This window comes from Heptranchias perlo, chromosome 11 (assembly GCF_035084215.1).
Source record: "Heptranchias perlo isolate sHepPer1 chromosome 11, sHepPer1.hap1, whole genome shotgun sequence".
NCBI lineage: Eukaryota > Metazoa > Chordata > Chondrichthyes > Hexanchiformes > Hexanchidae > Heptranchias > Heptranchias perlo.
This window is the reverse complement of record NC_090335.1, coordinates 29,883,874-29,899,249: the sequence shown is the minus strand read 5'-3', so window position 1 is coordinate 29,899,249 and position 15,376 is coordinate 29,883,874. Positions and strand designations below refer to the sequence as shown.

The 15,376-nt window shown below is 43.9% G+C and overlaps 1 protein-coding gene across 1 annotated transcript in view; it reads right to left on the bottom strand.

The window, feature by feature from the left end:
* Positions 1-15,376, bottom strand: part of LOC137327209 (cilia- and flagella-associated protein 47-like) — a 602,936-nt gene that overhangs the window by 84,391 nt on the left and 503,169 nt on the right. Inside the window, exons 54-56 of the mRNA XM_067992778.1 lie at positions 12,311-12,418; positions 7,733-7,844; positions 2,338-2,442 (exon numbers count right to left, since the gene is read on the bottom strand). Coding sequence (XP_067848879.1) covers positions 2,338-2,442; positions 7,733-7,844; positions 12,311-12,418 — 325 coding nt within the window. The remainder of the gene's footprint in view (positions 1-2,337; positions 2,443-7,732; positions 7,845-12,310; positions 12,419-15,376) is intronic.

Below are 15,376 nucleotides of genomic sequence, written 5' to 3'. Positions count from 1 at the left end.
TCTGTAAACATCCCCATCCTCAATGATGGCGGAGTCCAGCACATGAGTGCAAAAGACAAGGCTGAAGCGTTTGCAACCATCTTCAGCCGGAAGTGCCGAGTGGATGATCCATCTTGGCCTCCTCCCGATATCCCCACCATCACAGAAGCCCGTCTTCAGCCAATTCGATTCACTCCACATCATATCAAGAAACGGCTGAGCGCACTGGATACAGCAAAGGCTATGGGTCCCGACAACATCCCGGCTGTAGTGCTGAAGACTTGTGCTCCAGAACTAGCCGCGCCTCTAGCCAAACTGTTCCAGTACAGCTACAACACTGGCATGTACCCGACAAAGGATTGGGTTATAAGGTCTACAGGAGAGATAGGGAAAATGGAAGAGGGGGAAGAGTAGCCTTAGTGATTAGAGATGAAATCAATTCAATGATAAAAGGAGGATATAACGAGAGGTAAGCAGCCAACAGAGACCTTATCAGCCTACTCTCAATCATCAGCAAAGTGATGGAAGGTGTTGTTGACAGTGCTATCAAGCGTCACTTACTCACCAATAACCTGCTCACCGATGCTCAGTTTGGGTTCCGCCAGGACCACTCGGCTCCAGACCTCATTACAGCCTTGGTCCAAACATGGACAAAAGAGCTGAATTCCAGAGGTGAGGTGAGAGTGACTGCCCTTGACATCAAGGCAGCATTTGACTGAGTGTGGCACCAAGGAGCCCTAGTAAAATTGAAGTCAATGGGAATCAGGGGGAAAACTCTCCAGTGGCTGGAGTCATACCTGCAACAAAGGAAGATGGGAGTGGTTGTTGGAGGCCAATTATCTCAGCCCCAGGAGTTCCTCAGGGCAGTTCCCAGGCCCAACCATCTTCGGCTGCTTCATCAATGACCTTCCCTCCTTCATAAGGTCAGAAATGGGGATGTTCGCTGATGATTGCACAGTGTTCAGTTCCATTCGCAACCCCTCAGATAATGAAAAAGGCCGTGCCCGCATGCAGCAAGACCTGGACAACATCCAGGTTTGGGTTCATAAGTGGCAAGTAACATTTGTGCCAGACAAGTGCCAGGCAATGACCATCTCCAACAAGAGAGATTCTAACCACCGCCCCTTGACATTCAACGGCATTACCATCGCCAAATCCCCCACAATCAACATCATGGGGTTCACCATTGACCAGAAACTTAACTGGACCAGCCACATAAATATAGTGGCTGCAAGAGCAGGTCAGAGGCTGGATTTCTGCAGTGAGTGACTCAACCCCTGACTCCCCAAAGCCTTTCCACCATCGACAAGGCACAAGTCAGGAGTGTGATGGAATACTCTCCACTTGCCTGGATGTGTGCAGCTCCAACAACACTCAAGAAGCTCGACACCATCCAGGACAAAAGCAGCCCACTTGATTGGCACCCCATCCACCACCCTAAACATTCACTCCCTTCACCACTGCGTACTGTGGCTGCAGTGTGTACCATCCATGGGATGCACTGCAGCAACTTGCCAAGTCTTCTTCGATAGCACCTCTCAAACCCGCGACCTCTACCACCTAGAAGGACAAGGGCAGCAGGCACATGAGAACAACACCACCTGCACGTTCCGCTCCAAGTGACACACCATCCCGACTTGGAAATATACCGCCGTTCCTTCATCGTCGCTGGGTCAACATCCTGGAACTCCCTTCCTAACAGCACTGTGGGTGAACCTTCACCACACGGACTGCAGCGGCTCACCACCACCTTCTCAAGGGCAATTAGGGATGGGCAATAAATGCTGGCCTTGCCAGCGACGTCCACATCCCATCAACGAATAAAAAAAAAATCCTAGTAATACAACCTAATACTGTATAAAAACAGAAAATGCTGGAAACACTCAGCAGGTTAGGCAGCATCTGTGGAGAGAGGGTTAACGTCGCAGATCAATCACTTTTCGCTTTCAACATTTTCTGTGTTTATTCCAATTTCCAGCATCTGCAGTATTTTTCTTTTCATTCTAACACTGTATCTGGTATTGATATATCCTCAGAGCACTGGTTGTGAACCCTAAGAGGCATATAACATATAGGTCTCTTTTCCTTTCAATAGACTTTAGTTCAGAACCCGGTATGGTATATACATGCTAGGTGTTAGCCCTACTCTACGTGCATAATCGATATTAAATGTCATCTACTAGACACGGGCCCATTCCCCCAATGCATCTAGATCTGATTGTCGTCTTTTTTTTCTCCTCTTTCAAGGCTCTAATATTAGCATAGATATTTGTGTCATCTGAGAGCTTGCAGACAGTTCCCCCAATCACTTCATCCAGATCATTGATATAGATTGTGAAGAGAAATGAAAAAACATACCTGAGGACACTTGAAGATAATAGTTGCGCAATGATTGGCTTTTCCCAATGTCACAGGAGAGAATTGAACAGGTACCTCTGTTGTAGATTGAGGATTCACAATTAACTGTGAACAGGAAGAAAGCAAAACATAAAATCAATGCTGAGTTTTATAGTCTAGTTCTTTTAATGTATTATATTGACTGTATGGACATTTTGTGTAATTAGTGGAGTCTGCTACTTAAATTCTTCATAGTCAGCAGAGAAGGCCTGTTAAGACCAAAAGATCTAACACAGAATCTCAGAATCTTATGGCGATGTATGCAGAAATACAATGATTTTTAAAATTTTGGACACCCAGGGCCTGAATTTGCCCTGGGTGAGCGGTACACGTTTGGCTGGAAGTGCAGTGAGGTTGCAAGGAAATCAGCCAGGACCTGGATAAGGCAGGTCCTGTGTCGGGCCATGAATTTCCTGAAAAATTTTGATGCCGTTTTTTAATACCTGTGTTAAATCTTCTTAAAGAATTCATCAAGCCATGTTCAGTATGTTCATGGTATAAATTGTATTAGACCACATGTGGTGGCATCATCATCTTAGGATATTTTTATACTTTGCAGAGATAATGTGATAATTCAGAACAGATGGCATTTGAAATAAAACATATTTTACAATGATGTCATAATACTCAGTCTCATCTACTACACTTAAACATTGCTTACATTTCAAATTCACATTGAACTGTTTCAATGGCTCAAAGGAAAAGTCTACGGCCTAGAAATTTCATCCTGCCTGAAAACGGGCACACAGAGTGGTGCTGGGGAGGTGGGGGACACTGCACGCGTCTGTGCACGTGGTCGCAGGGACCATGTGAAATTCGTGCTGGGAGGTCATCATCATTAGGCAGGTGTGCAGCCAATGCTGCCACGCTGCTTATTGCCTGTGTGCCTGTTTGGAAGGGTGGGAAATCGAGTGTCACTTATGCCATTTCAAGGCACCTGCGGCATTTTTTATGGTCCCTGTGGTACTTGAAGAGGAGGTCAACCTTCCTGAAGATGCTCGATCTGACCCTAGGAAGAACCAGCTCAAAGACTGCCTCCACACATTAGATGGTAGGTTAGGGGAGGGATCTTCATGCAATGAATCACTGGCACAAGTATGCAGGAGCCAAGACAGAGAAATAGGATGGCACAGGAGCCAGCTTGCGGGAGGGCGAGATTGCATCCTAGCTGTGCTCCAGAGGACTCATTAGATGATTTTGAGGGCCCCGACTGCCGTGTACATGAACTGAGTTGTCAGCACCATAAACACGACAGTGGCACCCACCGTAATGGAGCTTCTGGTGACAGCTCTGAAAGTTTCCATGATAGCTCGCATTGCTGCCATGGAAGCTCAGACACCTGTCATCTTGGATCTGTGGGGCCAGTGTTGACAGGGGCTTCCAGAGCATCACATCACTCCTACAGTCTGTTCTCACTCAGACCTATAGGAGTGCTGAGGCCATAGATCCAGAAGAGTGGGATTGGCTCCATGGGAGAAGCACTTGCTGTCTTCTGTCAGGATGATAGCAAGCCTGCTCTCTTGACAGCCACTCCACCAGTGCCCTTGTCACTGCCACACAGCTGGCTGAGCCAGACTGCCCCGACCTTCGCCAAAATGCTGCAGTCTGCAGCCGGGCCCTCAAGGCCCAGAACGACTTGAGTTTGCCCACCACAGTCATCTGAAGTGTATTCATTGGAAGCAGTCCAAGCAGCGAAATCGTTGTTTGAGCATGTCAATGGTACGCCCAATAAGATTTCTGGTGGCGACATGGCTCTCATTGCACGCCAACTGCATCTATGCCCGGCATCCTGACAGGAATCAGGAGCCATATCTGGAGGGGATATCCCTTGTCATCAAGTAGCCAACCTGTGACCTGACAATCTGGTTGGAATAAAGGTGACAAGAGGACTGGCTCAGGATGAAGGCATCATGTCTGCTGGCTGCATTATGTGCTGTCTGTGGTTGCAAAAGAGCTGCACGTTGAGGGAATTGTATCCCTTTCTGTTGAGGGAGATGCCAGGCAGGTAATGGGGAGCATGCAGGGTAATGTGTTTGCAGTCTATAACCCCTTGGATCCTGCGGAAGTCTGAAATACATGCAAAGCCTAGTCCTCTCTCGTCTTGCTTCTCCCGCTTTATCGGGAAGGAGATGTAGGTCATGTCCCTGATGCAGCAGCGTACAGTGAACTAGGAGATGTCACTGATGTCACCTGCTGCAGCCTGGAATAACCCTGTGGCATAAATGCTAAGGGCCATGGTGACCTTGACAGCCATAGGCAGTGCCCAATTGTGGCTGCAGCAGGTGACAGAGCTTTGTTACAGCCTCCTTGTTGACGCGCTGACATCTCATACATTATTCCTTGGTCAGGTTGAGAAAGAAAGTGTTCCCTGAAGACCCGCTATTGGTAGACCTTCCTGCGTAGCGCCCTCCTATTCCCTCTTCTCCCAGCTGCTCCTGCTCACTTCTGTCTTCTTGGTGAAAGTAACAAACCAGCAACTAACCTGTATGGAGGGAAAGGGCCCTTTAAATAGCGCTCCTGCAGGGTCCTTGCTGACTGTTGTTACCATGATTTGCTGGGCAAACTTATGTGGAAGGTCAGGTGCTGGGGCAGACCAATTTTGCAAAAGAGTCTGCCTGCACCTTCCTCTGCCCTGACATCACTGTGAGAGGAGCAGCACAGTACAGGTGTACTTCCCATGTAACAGGCCTAAGTGGCATGCACAATGCTATTTCTCTATTGCAATTGATCTCAGAGAGAAAAGTGGTGACTAAATACAGGGTCAGTTCAGGACAAAAAAAATTGTTCCTTCGCCAGTTCAGTCAGACCGTCCAACCTCTGTGACCCTGATTCTAGCCTGCCCCCTCCCAAGACAGATGCTCAGCGAATGTTGTGAATGGACACCCGCCCATATTATGGTGATGACCCCTTTCTAGGATTTGGATGGAGTTAATGCTGGGCAGACTAGCGAGAAGTCTTGTCACACCACACTTCCATCAATGGCCCAGGAGTAATTTGATAGCTTATTTTGCACAAAAGTGAAACACAAATATAGGCCTGGTCCAAGTGTGGTATCGATAACATTAACTACATAGAATTGATCTGATCCTCTCAGCATCATTTGCCACTATATAATATTTTAAACCTTTATTTCCAGTAGGAGTCTGGTTTTGTAATGTTTTAATCTTAATCTAAGATAAAGTATTATGAAATTATTTACCTCAAATGGCAAGTTATTTTCAGATAGTTCAAATTAATTTCAATTTGCCGTAAATAACCAAAGCTTACAATCACACTTATCTAGAATGGTTATTGACCATATTTCCAAAACATTTGACAGCTAATGGCAATATCATGGAAGCGCTTTTGTCCAACAAAGATTTTCATATGGGTTTCACATAGTGACTTTCTTAGCTACATGGTGTTATTTTATCAGCAGTAAACTAACCTTTGCAATTAATATTGACTAGTTTTACCGAGTTCTACATTTATCTTTCAAATGATCAAGTTATTGCATAATGAATGTGGCTAAATATTGCTAATTATTGGCTCGTGCTATTTTTTAGGTTTTAAAATTGTACACTTCTTCTGTCTTATATCTGCAAAACTATGAAGCAGAATATTGTAAGGTGTACAGTAAAGAACATTTCTTGAAACAGAAACAATACTGCATCCCAAGAAAATTAAGGAATCTAAAATAGAACTTCTATTAACAAGACTACATTTAAAAGACTGAAATACAAGACAAACATGGGTAGACATTACTCTCAGTGTTGGCTAACACTTAACATGCTCATACCAAATTCCTCTGCTGCTTTAAATGGAGACGTTAACCTGTTTACTTTAATCGATTATCAGTTCTGTTAAAATCGGGAAAGGAATTTGATACAAGCACATTGTGCAATATTTTCTGACAATAATTTCTATCCAACAACTTGCATTTATCTTTGATGTAGTAAAACCTTCCAAGGTGCTACTTAGGAGCATTATCAAACAAAATTTGATACTGAGCCACATAAGGAGATATTAGGACAGGTGACCAAAAGCTTGGTCAAAGAGGTAGATTTTAAGGAATGTCTTAAAGGAGAGAGTGGGAGAGAGGTGAGGAGGTTTAGGGAGGGAATTGCAGAGCTTACAGCCTAGGCAGTTGAAGACACAGCCACCAATGGTGGAATAGTCAAGTCTTGAGGTAACAAAAGCATGGTTGAGGATTTCAGCAACAGATGGGCTGAGGCAGGGGTGGAGATGGGCAGTGTTACAGAAGTGAAAGTAGGTGGTCTTGGAGATAGAGAGGATATGGGGTCAGAAGCTCAGCTCAGGGTCAAATAGGACGCCAAGGTTGCCAGCAGTCTGGTTCAGCCTCAGACAGTGACCAGGGAAAGGCATGGAGTCAGTGGCTTGGGAACGAAGTTTGTGGAAGGGACTGAAGGCAATGGCTTTGGTCTTCCCAATATTTAGTTATAGAATCATAGAAAGGTTACACCAATCATGTCCGTCGAGTCCGTGTCTGCTCTATGCAAGAGCAATCCAGCTAGTCCCACTCACCCGCCCTATCCCCGTAACCCTGCAATTCTTTTCCTTTCAAGTGCTTATCCAGTACCCTTTTGAAAGCCACAATTGAATCTGCCTCAACCACCCCATCCGGCAGCGCATTCCAGATCCTAACCACTCGCTGTGTCAAAAAGTTTTTCCTCATGTCACCTTTGGTTCTTTTGCTAATCACCTTAAATCTATGACCTCTGTTCTTGACCCTTCCACCAATGGGAACAGTTTCTCTCTATCTATTCTGTCTGGAACATTCATGACTTTAAATACCGCTATCAAATCTCCTCTCAATCTTCTCTGTTCCAAGGCGAACAACCCCAGCTTGTATAGTATATCCATGTAACTGAAGTCCCTCATCCCTGGAATCATTCTGGTAAATCTTTTCTGCACCCTCTCTAAGGCCTTGGAAATATACCGCCGTTCCTTCATCGTCACTGGGTCAAAATCCTGGAACTCCCTACCTAACAGCACTGTGGGAGAACCTTCACCACACAGGCTGCAATGGTTCAAGAAGGCAGCTCACCACCACCTTCTCAAGGGCAATTAGGGATGGGCGTAAATGCTGGCCTTGCCAGCGACGCCTACATCTCATGAACAAATAAAAAAAAATCTTTCCGAAAGTATGGTGCCCAGAACTGGACAGAATACTCCAGCTGTGGCCGAACCAGTGTTTTATAAAGGTTCATCATCATGTCCATGGAGGAAATTTCTGCTCATCCAATACTGGATGTTGGACAAGCAGCTTTAGCATTGGGTTCTTTATCTGTGAATTTCATGGCTCTAAACCAAAACAAATGCTGCGTTCATGCTATTACTTTTTGCAGACACTCACAAGTTTTCTAGGATCAATCTCTACTGAGAAGATTCCTGGGTTACTGTTCACTATTTCCAATTCCAGAGTCTCAATAGTAGAATTAGCCAGAGGAATGAACTGACGAGTCCATCTGCAGAAAGAGTTATCAACCACAGCCAGTTATTGTACAGAAGTAATTCTTCAGCTTAGATCAAAAAACAGCAGATACCTTAAACACATCAGAAATTCACCCAATTTGCAGTTTTTGGCAGGATTTCCACCATATACACTAAAAGTGTAAACACAAAAATTTGTTCAAATAATGGTCAAAATGGCATTAAAAAATGTATTGAGATGTAAAAATGCCATTTTAAACTAAATCAGACAATTTTTAAAAAAATGTAACATCTACTCAATTGCCTATTGTATGCTCGTGCATTTGTGTTCTCGCTAGATATTTTGACATGGTGCAGATGTTCAGCAGTTGTTTGGAATTATACAGGAAGAAGTGGAAAATTTCTACCATGTTTTTCTCATTATGCTTTTTAAATTGATCTTAACATAAAGCGAAAACAGATGCCGAGCCATCTACAGAAAAAAGAGAGGTACAGTAAAGTTCCCAACATGCAAAGTTGATGGAACAATGCCAGTTATAAGACAGGTTAGAATTTTTTTCCAAAATGTATCACTTCACACCTATTGACAGCGAATTCCATCTGGCAATTTTTAGCCCATTTATCCCTTTGCACATTCCTTTGGTCTTCTAACTCATTAATTATACCCATCCTATTTTGGTATCATCTGCAAATTTCAACACCACTATATAGTAGGACTATATCCAAATCATTGATAACACAGTAAACAATTCTTTCTTTGTTGTGCTGAATCATTTGTCTCTTCGGTCCTTCTTTTCAACTTAAAACGTAGCCTGACCTGCAACCTACAGGTCTGCACATGTACAATTTACATATAAATTTCTGATTGCAAATTCAGAATTACATAGATAAGGTAGGCAGCTTTATTGGAAAACAAATCCATATGTCCTTTCCTTAATTATACCCTGTTTTATGACTGGATGTTCACTATTCTGTTCAGCCATATCCTCTGTTTTTACATTTAACCTTTATTTATATAACATTTTATGTATAAAATAAAGGAAAGGTTATAAGAGATGCAGTGTATTGCTTTCCCCATGTCCTGCTTGTCATGGAGTCCAGTAAGAAATAATACACCATTATGATATAATCAAGTATTGTCAACAAGTAATAGCCAAAATAGCTTTGAGATTTAATTATTCTTGTTCAGAGTGTAGAATTCTGATTGACTGAACATTGCTCTTTCAAAACAAATCAAGGATTATTCAGCAAGACTGAGTTCGACTTCACGTGACAGATCATTATCAAAATGGTGAGTACAAACAATCAGAGCTCTCAAATCAGATGCCCTGTCAAAATTATTCAATGGTGGCTCTTTGGGACAGAGAAAGAGAATGACTGGGTTGTTATGTGTATTTCACAACGTTGGTACCGCTATGTAGTGGAAATGCAAGTACACATTCTCAGTGTTGGTGGCAGATAGAAGTTAAAAAAAAAATTAAAAATTCTTCCAAAATATAAGAAAATAAGATTTATTAGCAATTATGAACTCTGCCTATACTAGGAAATTATAGGTAGCAGGTCAATTGAAGGACTCAACCTGCAGTCTCATCCCCTTTTGGCTTTAGTGCCTCCCTCAGTCAAGTTAACTATGACATCTTATTTTCTGAAACTATGCTCAGTTTTTAACTCCAGCCAGCTAAGCTTGATTCATGAAATCTCAAAGATAATGTCATATTGGACTAACTAACTTTTAGACAAGGGATGCCCAGCATGCCAATAGATAAAAAAAATCCAAACAAAAGCATACTTATACTCACGAAAGACAATCGTCTCATTGAAGGTTTCAGATGTTGTCAAAATGCACAAGTGAAACTCAAGTGGTTTACAATTGTCACCTGAGGCACTAGATGAGAAGATGCCTTGAAATCACTCCCATGTATCTGTTAATTTTTGAATACAAAATAGATCCCCTGTGGCATTGCTTATAGTGAATCAGAGTTTTATCCTATAGAATATATATTATCACGGCCAGTAATTTACGGCAACTTCAAAAGTTATATTTTAATTACACTGTACTGTGGGAGTGTTAGTGTTTTTTTGGGTCAAATTCCATGATTATGTGCATAATTGTGCGGAAAGTGTAAATGTGTGGAAAGTGTGAATTAATGACGTTGATGATTATTATACGTTTGTTTTTAAATATACAGTTAATTTTATCTCTGACTTTTTTTATAAACTCAGGATAGAGAGAACAGTGTTCCAGGATGCAGGTAGGTAGGAGGTAGGTTGCACACGTGACATGTAGTAGTAGTGAGGATTGGGAGGGTCATATAGTTTGCGAGTATTGGGAGGTTGGTCCCGGAGTGTGACAGTACTGGGAAGGGGGGTTAGCAGTGATGGGAGGGTTAGTAGTGATGGAAAGGTGGTCTTGAGGTATGGGAGCACTGGGATTCAACAATCTGACTAGTAACTTTCAGGCAGTTTTCCCACTGGTTAACCAGGCAGGTGTGTGTTCCCATGATGATGATGTCTCTCAGGATAGTACCACATGTATGCCCTCCTACCAGCTACCTCAGATTCCTGTACATGAGGCAGAAAGCAGCCAGGGCCAGGTTGCCCTTGCAGCAGCACAGGTGATGCAGCCTGCAGCAAACCTTCTGGGGCCTCAGCTCCTCGAGGCAAAGACCATCTCAGTCCCAAAGGCTCCTGCATTCCATCATAGTTTCCTGCAACTGGAGGAACTTGGAGGAGAAGCAGAAGATTAGGATTGAAAGGGGACAGAAGTGCAGGCATCAAGGGGATGCACGGTGAAAAGAGAAGGAAGATCTTTTGCTATTAAAAATCTGTTTGCATTAAAGTTATGTGTGCAGTATTTTTGCTTTGTGGAAGATTAACTCAGACCTTGCTAATCTACATTGGTTCTCGGTGACCCAATGCCTCACATTTAAAATTTTTATGTATCTATCTCTCCATGGCCTTGCCCCTCCCTATCTCTATAACCTCCTTTAGCTCTACAACCTTCCCTCTCCCTGAACTCTCCATTCACTGATTCCAACAGCTTGTGAATCTTCACTTTCTTCAACCCACCATTGGTAACTATGCCTTAGATGGCCAGGTGCCACTTTGTGGAATTCCCTTTCTAAAGTAACATTTGTGCCACGCAAGTGCCAGGCAATGCTCATGTCCAACAAGAGAGAGTCTAACCACCTCCCCATAACATTCAACGGCATTACCATCACCGAATCCCCCACCATCAACATTCTGGGGGTCACCATTGACCAGAAACTTAACTGGACCAGCCATATAAATACTGTGGCTACAAGAGCAGGTCAGAGGCTGGGTATTCTGCGGCGAGTGACTCACCTCCTGACTCCCCAAAGCCTTTCCACCATCTACAAGGCACAAGTCAGGAGTGTGATAGAATACTCTCCACTTGCCTGGATGAGTGCAGCTCCAACAACACAAGAAGCTCAACACCATCCAGGACAAAGTAGCCCACTTGATTGGCACCCATCCATCACCTTAAATATTCACTCCCTCCACCACCAGTGCACTATGGCTGCAGTGTGTACCATCTACAGGATGCACTGCAGCAACTCGCCAAGGCTTCTTCGACAGCACCTCCCAAGCCCTGCAACCTCTACCACTTAGAAGGACTAGGGCAGAAGGTGCATGGGAACACACCACCTACACCCTCCCCTCCAAGTCACACACCATCCTGACTTGGAAATATATCGCCTTTTCTTCATCGTCGCTGGGTCAAAATCTTTGAACTCCCTGCTTAACAGCACCGTAGGAGTACCTTCACCACACAAACTGCAGCAGTTCAAGAAGGTGGCTCACCACCACCTTCTCAAGGGCAATTAGGGATGGGTTGCTGGTCTTGCCAGCGATGCCCACATCCCATGAATGAATTATAAAAAAACTCCTCCACCTCTCTATATCCCTCTTCTACTCAAAACTCACCTCTCTGAGGAAGCTTTCAGTCATCTTTCCTAATCTTTCCTTCTTTAGCGTCCATGTTCATTGACTTAAAAAATGCCAGCAGGCATAAAAGTTTTTTTAAAGTAGTGGGGAGCACTCCAAGGCAGGTTATACTTGGACAATAGCATCACAGTACCACCTCTCGGAGATGAGCTCAGAATTCTGAGTTAAGTGTGCATCAGCATCAGCTACCTTGGAGACTAAGCTTGGAGGACACAATCAAAGATAAGTAAAATTAAAAATTTCAATGTGATAGAAAAGCATGACAGACATGCATGGTGACAATAGGTGTGACCGAAAAGTGTTACAGGAAGAAAGTGTGACACAAAAAGTGCACACTAGATGCACAATTTTTAATATAATTATATAGATATATCCTACTGTTTTCCAGTTGGTGCTCAGTTATGAAATTTATAGTGACTCTGCCACACGAAAGTAATGATAAGAAGCTAATAGACATCTTTATATAGGATACTTACAGGGGTTTACAGGTATCACGACTTAGAAATAGTTTGTCATGCAATAGGTTACTTACTTTCCCAGCTCACACTGCAACTCTGGAAGTGTTATTGGTGTTGGCATTTTTGCAATGAGGTCTAGTTCATACCAAAACTCTCCTATGAGATCTGAGTGGAAGATAACACTGCAAATAAGAACAGATAGAAATTTTATTTTTTTCCCTCATCAAAAATCAGGCAACAGTAGAGTCTGCTTTTGTTATCCTAAATGTGAAATGTATCTGGGTGTTCTGCGGCGAGTGACTCACCTCCTGACTCCCCAAACTCTCCACTTGCTTGGATGAGTGCAGCTTCAACAACACTCAAGAAGCTCGACACCATCCAGGACAATGCAGCCCGCTTGATTGGCACCCCATCCACCACCCTAAACATTCACTCCCTTCACCACCGCCGCACAGTGGCCGCAGTGTGTACCATCCACAGGATGCACTGCAGCAACTCGCAAAGGCTTCTTCGACAGCACCTCCCAAACCCGCGACCTCTACCACCTAGAAGGACAAGAACAGCAGGTACATGGGAACAACACCACCTGCACGTTCCCCTCCAAGTCACACACCATCCCGACTTGGAAATATATCGCCGTTCCTTCATTGTCGCTGGGTCAAAATCCTCGAACTCCCTTCCTAACAGCACAGTGGAAGATCCTTCACCACACGGACTGCAGCGGTTCAAGAAGACGGCTCACCACCACCTTCTCGAGGGCAATTAGGGATGGGCAATAAATGCTGGCCTCGCCAGCGACGCCCACATCCCATGAACGAATAAAAAAAAATTACATCTTTTGGTGATATGTCCAATATTATTGTTTGAAATAATCATGACAATTAATGAGATATCATGCATAAATTGCCTGCTTATTTCAACACTTGCCAACATATGAACATTTTAAATAGAAAGATGCCAGGTTTAGGGATTTGTCCTACATACAAATCTCATTATATGTCGTAATAATAGTTTTAATAAGGAGAAGTAATTAGGTTCATTGCACTAGCCAAGTTTTTTGTTCAACTAATAAGAAAAGTTCTTTTGATCAAAAAGGTTGAGGGTTAATTGGTAGGAAAAGAATTGTGATTTAATAAACAAAACAGAGTTTTGCAAGCTTCAATCTTGCACTGAGATGTTGCATTTCGGAGGTAATGAAAGCATAAATTTTATAGATACAGATTTAAAAAAAATAAAGGTCACATATCTCATTAGATGCCAACTGTGCTGGGGGACTGGAAATTAGCACCCCAGTTCAAGAAAGTAGATGGCTGGGTAACTATAGGTCAGCTAGTCCAACATTAGTTATGGGAACATTCTTAAAATCCATAATCCGAGATAAAATTAGTCAGTATTTAGAAATACATGGGTTAATCAAGGACAGTCAACTGGGTTCTGTGAAAGGCAAGATGTGTTTGACAAAATTTAATCGAGTTTTTTGAACAAGTGACCAGTTGTATAGATAAGGGGAATCCAGAAGATACGATGTATATAGATTTTCAGAAGGTGTCTCATAGGAGGCTTATTACAAAAAGTCAGGCAGATGGACGAAGAATGAATGTAGCAGCATGGATAGAAAGTTGTTTGATGAACAGAAATCAAAGGATTAGGTTGGAAGTGATCAGTGCTGGGCCCACTTTTCTTCTGTGAGTGTATATATATACATATATATATATACACACACACACACACACACACACACACACACATATATTAATGATTTCGACTTGGGCACAGGGAGCACAATATTGACATTCTTTGACAACAAAACGTAAGGGATTCGGCAAACAATGATGAGGACAGTAAAAGACTTCAGGAATGCAGTGGGCACCGAATGAGCAACTTGAGGGTTTGGTAAGTGTGGGAGTTCGGTGAAGGAGGTGCTCCTTTGCTTTGCCTTGCTTTTCCTAACTTTTCCTGCAGAGCGGCGGCAGACCTGAGCAACAGTAGCAGACCGAGAGCGGGGATAACTCGGAGCACAGTAGGAGGCGGGAGCGGACCTACGGGAGCACAGGAATCGGCATCGGAGCGCAAATAAAGGTCGAGGCTCGAACGACAAAAGAGCAGGTAGGTGATTGGCTGGTAAGTGTTACACCTACTTTTTTTTCCCCTCTGAGTAAGGGAATTGGGTAAAATTAAAATAAAAGCTGGGAGCGTAAAAAGAAAACTTAAACTAGTTTATTAACTAGAGTAATAAAGCTATAAATAACCAGTTTTAAGGCTTGATTTGCTTTAGTTTAGTTTATATCTAAAAACAGAGGCATGGCAGGGCAGCTCAGAGCCATGGAATGCACATCCTGTGCCATGTGGGAACTTCAGGATGCTTCCCGCGTCCTGGACAACCACATGTGCGGGAAGTGTCGTCAGCTGGAGGAACTCGAGCTCCGGGTTTCAGAGCTTGAGCAGCAGCTGGCATCACTGCAGTGTATCAGTGAGGCTGAGAACTACGTGGATAGCACGTTTCAGGAGATGGTCACCCCACAGCTTAAGAGAGTGCAGGCTGAGTGTGACTGGGTGACCGCCAGTCAGACAAGGAGGACCAGGCAGGTAGTTCAGGAGTCCCCTGAGGGCATTTCACCCTCTAACTAGTATTCTGGAGGAGGGGGGGGGGGAAAGAGGGTTCCCCTGGGGAGTGCAGCCAGAGCCAAGGCCAGAGCACCAGGTGGCTCAGCTGTACAGGGGGAGAGGAGACAGGTCGGGAGAGCAATAGTGGTAGGAGATTCCATAGTTAGGGGAGCAGATAGGCGTTTCTGTGGCCGCAGGCCTGATTCCAGGATGGTATGTTGCCTCCCTGGTGCCAGGGTCAAGGATGTCATTGAGTGGCTACAGAACATTCTGGGGGGGGGGGGGGGGGGGGGGAGAGGGTGAACAGCCAGAGGTCGTGGTCCATATCGGGACCAACAACATAGGTAGAAAGAGGGATGAGGTCCTGCAGGCAGAGTTTAAGGAGTTAGGAAAAAGATTAAAAAGCAGGACCTCAAAGATAGTAATTTCCGGACTACTCCCAGTGCCAAGCACTAGTGAGAATAGAAATAGGAGGATAGAGCAGATGAATGTGTGGCTGCAAAAGTGGTGCAAGGGGGAGGCTTTAGATTCCTGGG